The following is a 5860-nucleotide window of genomic DNA, read 5'->3' on the forward strand; positions in this document are numbered from 1 at the left end:
TCACAAATTTGTTTGCAAAATTTGCCAGTGCTCACGGGAGGCCAACAATTTGGCATGGAAGACTTTTCTGATAATGGTTTATTTATAATATTCTTATCTTATAATATCAATTTTTCCTTCAAAAAATTTTACTCTTTCATGTAGCATACTTGAAATGTGATAGCACATATTATTTATAATTATCTTTTCTGCATTGTACCTATAAATGTGTGTGTGTGTCTGTGTATTTGTATGTGTGTGCAAGTGTGTTGTATGTGTGTGTGTGTGTGTGTGTGTGTGTGTGTGTGTGTGTGTGTGTGTGTGTGTGTGTGTGTGTGTGTGTGTGTGGGGCTTAGTATGTATGTTGACGGACGAATGATACCTAGTTTTAAGATATCTTATCAATTCTGAAAAACTTCAATCATATCATATAAGTACTGTGATAAGATGATAAGAGAGCCATTGTTCGATTTTGTTATAAATATACCAACATCAAAACATTTTTGCATGGTTGTTAAGTCTTTTTGGTTAGCCAACATTTTCTTTTAAAAAGGTTTAAGGTTTTAATTAATATTATTAATTAATTAATAATATTATACGTAATTATTGTTGATAATATAATTATAGATTATTATTAATAGTAGTATTTCTAGCAATATTTTATTGCTCTTCTTTTCCGAATCAGTCAAAATGATGAAGGCGCCAGTAGTTCTCTTGCTGTTTTCAACTGTGTTCCTTGCTTATGCAGCTGCCTATAAAAGATTCGATAAGTAAGAAATATGGAAAGTTTCGTTAGTGGAATCACTACCGTCATCGTTATCCTCATCATTATCATCATCACTATTACTATCATCATCATCATCATCACTATTACCATCATCTTCATCGTCGTCATCATCACTATTACCATCATCATCATCAGTAACAATGTCGTCATCGGAATTTTCACAATCATTGTCATCTTCAGTTATCACCATCGTCGTCGTCATCATCATTATTATTATTATTATTATTATTATTGTTATTATTATTGTTATTATTATTATCATCCACATCATCATTATCAGTATAATCATTATTATTACTATTATTATTATTTATTAATTTATTTGTTTTAATAGTATTTTATTTTATTATAATTAATAGCTATAAGTTAGTTGAGGTAGTGCCAACCAGTGATGACCAGTTGAATTTTCTGAAAGATTTAGCCCGGGACTATGTTCACGTTTGTGTTATATTTAAAATAATTAATAATAATAATTGTTATTATCATCATTATCAACATCATTAAAAATATTATCATTATCATCATCACCAACAACGTCAACAACAACAGCAACACCATCCTCATCATCATCATTCTCCTCTCGACTATCATCACTATCACCAACATCACCATCACCATTATCATCCAACCCTCACAAATATTATCTCTATCATCGCTATCACCACCAACAACAACAACATCATCCAACACTCACAAACATTATCTCTATCGTCGCTATAACCACCACTAACAACAACAACAAAATCATCATCGTCGTCGTCATCATTTTAGATCGACTTCTGGAGGCCACCGTCTTTTTTGCACGTCAAAACCACAATGATGATGTCCGCTGAGACATTCGACGACTTTGAAAAGTTCGTCGACTACACGCTTATGCCGTACGAGGTGGTCAATCATAACCTTCAGCAGTGAGTTCACCTTTCAAAATTATCATTCAATAATTATTATTCAATCATTATTTCATAATATTTCATCTTTTAAAATTATTATTCAATCATAATTTCATAATATTTTCATAATTATTACGATGAAAATAATTCTTACTTTAATATGTAGCAATAACATCTACAAAAAATAAAAACTATTTTAATTATATCCTATAAAAATTATTATAACTATTATTATTATATTTGCCTATAACAATAATTACTATATAAATACTCAACTATTACAATGATTATTATAGTAATTATATTTACCTATAATAAATATTAATAATTATAAGATTGGTTGAGGAAGAGCAGTTGGCAATGAACCTGGCAAGAAGTAATGTGGGTGACGCTGATAGCTACATGGATTTGAACACATTCAACAACTTGACAAAAGTCCTTATTATTTATTCTTATTAATTGTTATTATGGTTATTATTGTTCATAATTATAGCTATTATTATTCAAAATTATTATTATTTATAATCGTGATCATCTACATGGTAGTTCCTTCCCCGCTTAATTTTCCAGATCTATGATTGGTTAGATACACTTCCGGCAAAATGCCCTAAGACCCATACGTGCCAGGTTTACAGCGTTGGTGAATCGTATCAGAAAACTCCAATTAAGGCCTTTAAGGTAATCCTAATCATCTTCATCAAGTCCTCATCGTCATAACCATCATTTTCGTGATGATTTTCATCATCTTCTTCTTCATCATCATCTTTTTCATCATCTTCATCTTCTTCTGCATCCTCGCGAGCAGATAATGAAACCAGGCTCGAATCGGAAATCCTGGTACTTGGACGCTACAACACACGCCAGGGAATGGATCACCACTGCCACCATTTTAAAAATCATTGATCATGTTAGCATTGTTTTGTATTGTATTGTATTGTATTTTATTGTATTGTATTGTATTTTATTGTATTGTGGACTACTTCTCCATCACTTGCAAAGTTCAGAGCGGATCTCAAGACCCATCTGTTTTCAAAATTCATTGAGGAGCGCTGTTGAACATCGCGGAAATAGCGCTTTATAAGCTAATTGATTGATTGATTGATTGTATCGTATTGTATTATATTGTATCGCATTGTATTGCTTTGTGTTGCATTGTAATGTGTTGTACTGTATTGTGTTGTATTGTATTGTATTGTGTTGTATTGTATTGTATAGTACTGTATTGTATTTATTGTATTGTATTGTATTTATTCTATTGTATTGTATTTTTTTTATTGCATTGTTCTGCTTTCTATTTGTGTATCAAACTGCGTACCTATATTGTATTGTTATGATGACGACAAATAGGATAATGACAAATGATAACAAAAATATTTCTGTCGAGCTAATTATAATAATGAATAAATTATAATAAATTATGATAATTAAACAGTTATCATTCAAATATTTTATAATCAAGCTGGTACTTGGTAAGAACGCGGACGCAAAGGAACTCATTGAGAAATATGACTTCTATTTCATTCCAATCGTCAATCCAGACGGATATAACTTCACATTTCTCGAGGTATCTGTCTTTCCCGATACTAAAACGATACGATACTGAAACGAGACGATACTGAAACGAGACGATACTGAAACGAGACGATACTGAAATGATATTATGCTATTATAATATGATACTGATACGATGTGATACTGTTGTAACATAAAATGATAGTAGAGTGGTATGATAACGAAATGTTGATTGGATAATAAATTATCTCGATTAATGATCATACGCATACACAAAGAACACACACACACACTTTATCAGATACACTACTGTCACACACACTCACAGACACAAACACACACACACGAATACATAAACACACACACACGAAACAGAATCGAATGTGGAGGAAGAACAGACGCCCAACAAAAGCTGGATGTTTCGGTGTCGACCTCAACAGAAACTTTGCTGCAACTAACTGGGGAAGTATGTATCGAGGGTTAACAACAATATAAAATTGAAGTAAATAGATCTTTCTAAAAAAAACTATAAATTCTTTCTATTTTATTTATTTTTATTTTATTTATTTGATCCCGTGTTTTTAAATATATTTTTAAATCAACAAACTAACAAATTAATTTTTGAACTCTTTCTAGAGGAAGGCTCAAGCAGCTCAGAGTGCTCGGAGACCTACAAAGGACCGTCCGCCGGCTCCGAACCGGAAACAACAGTCGTCTCGAATGAACTGAAACGCATCGCGTCGCACACCATTGTCATGCTGACCATGCATTCCTATGGGAATATGTACATGCTCCCATTTGGGAACACCATCAACTACACTGGGAAAGTGTGTGAGAGGTCCAAGGATCACGATGAGTTGGTTCGTTTTTTATATTGTATTTTTTGTTATGTGGTTTTCTAAATGTTATTCAAACATCTCTCCACAAAAATAAGAAGTTTTGCTTTATAGCTATCTAAATTTTTAACTATTCTACTGTTTTTAGAATAAAATTTGAAAAATAATTTGCTTGAAACTGATCAACGAATGAAAAACTAGCTAAAAAAATCATTCAACACCTTCACATATGCACACGTAGATGGTTGGTTTGAACAAGATGGCAGACGCCACACAGGCCACGTACAACACCAAGTGGTTAAGAGGGAACGGATGTGAAGTCATATGTACGTTTTCATTCCTTTTCCCCATCCATTATGGCGTACTCTCACAGTTCATTTTAATATTTCTTAGAGGTATTATTAGCGAAAAATACAGCGACTTTGAATAAGTGCAAAATCAACGCATCAGATATGTGGAATCTCCTTCCATTTGAACCCTGTCGTTACAACAGCAATGACAGGCACCTTAACCATTACATTACAATTTTCCCTCTTTTAAATCGATTTTGGGATTTACTCCGTACAAATTTCAAGCCTCGCCAATCAATAGAATTGACTGTGTTTGTTTTAAGACTTATTTCTAAAAACACCGGTTTTATCACCATGATATGCAGCAAAGAACGTTTAAAACGCACTAAAATATATCATACTTAAGGTAAGTCTAAGAGCCTGCTATGAAGGTAGCAAAACGCTGCGATATCTTCATTTGCGTACTTCCATCAACTTAAAATGTTCATGGTTGTTGCAGATTATATTATTTCTATTCATTTTACTTCAAGTCATATTTGTAGAGAAAAAAAATTAAAAAAAAACAATTAATAACGAAAGTTAATCCGTTTATTTATTATTATTATTATCTTTTAGATATTCATCAGAGGTTATGTAACGAATAACCTAGGTTATAATTTAACCCATAAACTCAAATAATCAGCCTCCAACAATCAAAAATACATCCATATAACTCACAAAAAATCAAACCACACTCTATCAAACCTCTCCAACCCAGATCCCACCACTGGCAGCACCGACGACTACACTAAAGACAAACTGGCCATCAAGTATTCCATATGCGCCGAGCTAAGGGGCAAGAGTTTCGTGATATTGCCCTCGGAAATTGAGCCCTCCTTCCGAGAGGTTTTCAATGGAATAGTGGCTCTTAGTAGAAGCATTAAATATTGAAAAAATTAAGGAAAAAACTGTTTTGCGCTATATTATATTAATTAATTAACTTAGTTAACTAATTAATTAACCTATTAACAAATTGAATCATCTATCTTGTTTTAATAATGATGAAAAAATTAGCAGCAGACACAAGTTATTCTGTTCCTTTCCAAAGTTTATTAGAATGAAAATAATGATTTCGTTATGTACAAAATGATGATCATTACAAACAAAAAAAAGAAAGAAAAATATCAAGAAATAAATTCATAGAACACTTACAAAGCACACACACACACGCACGCACGCGTATATATATATATATATATATATATATATATATATGAGTTTGTGAGTGTGAGTGTGTAGTGTGCGTGTGTTTGTGTGCGTGTGTAAACATCGTAACAAATTATATATGTTAAATTGTGTTAATGGAAATTTTGAAATAAATCACAATTCAGACAAGTGTCGACATGTGCTATTTCGAAAAAAAAAAGCAAATAAAAAAGAAAAGAATTTCATAACAAGCATTCAAAACTACGAACGAAAATAAATTTACGATAATAACGACGATGATGATGATAATAATAATAAATATCATTTATGAAGTGCCAATGCAAGCGACTGATAACGAAGACGACGACGATGATGAAGTAG

General features: G+C 32.0%; 1 protein-coding gene across 1 annotated transcript; it reads left to right on the forward strand.

Moving 5' to 3' along the window:
• Positions 1-497: 497 nt before the first annotated feature.
• Positions 498-5420, forward strand: HELRODRAFT_185234 (hypothetical protein). Its single transcript, XM_009011774.1, has 12 exons — positions 498-506; positions 665-749; positions 1126-1204; positions 1538-1674; positions 1992-2091; positions 2227-2334; positions 2462-2563; positions 3116-3220; positions 3544-3634; positions 3805-4028; positions 4246-4330; positions 5052-5420. The coding sequence occupies exons 2-12, from the start codon at positions 670-672 to the stop codon at positions 5222-5224; spliced, it is 1284 nt and encodes a 427-aa protein (XP_009010022.1). The 5' UTR covers positions 498-506; positions 665-669; the 3' UTR covers positions 5225-5420.
• Positions 5421-5860: the final 440 nt, after the last annotated feature.

The sequence above is a fragment of the Helobdella robusta genome (assembly GCF_000326865.2).
Source record: "Helobdella robusta unplaced genomic scaffold HELROscaffold_10, whole genome shotgun sequence".
Taxonomy (NCBI): Eukaryota; Metazoa; Annelida; class Clitellata; order Rhynchobdellida; family Glossiphoniidae; genus Helobdella; species Helobdella robusta.

Coding starts and splice junctions, on each gene's coding strand:
- HELRODRAFT_185234 (XM_009011774.1), top strand. CDS start 670: ATGATGAAGGCGCCAGTAGTTCTCTTGCTGTTTTCAACTGTGTTCCTT. Junction 2,564..3,115: donor TTTTAAAAATCATTGATCAT/GTTAGCATTGTT, acceptor TTTATAATCAAG/CTGGTACTTGGTAAGAACGC. Junction 4,029..4,245: donor CCAAGGATCACGATGAGTTG/GTTCGTTTTTTA, acceptor ATGCACACGTAG/ATGGTTGGTTTGAACAAGAT.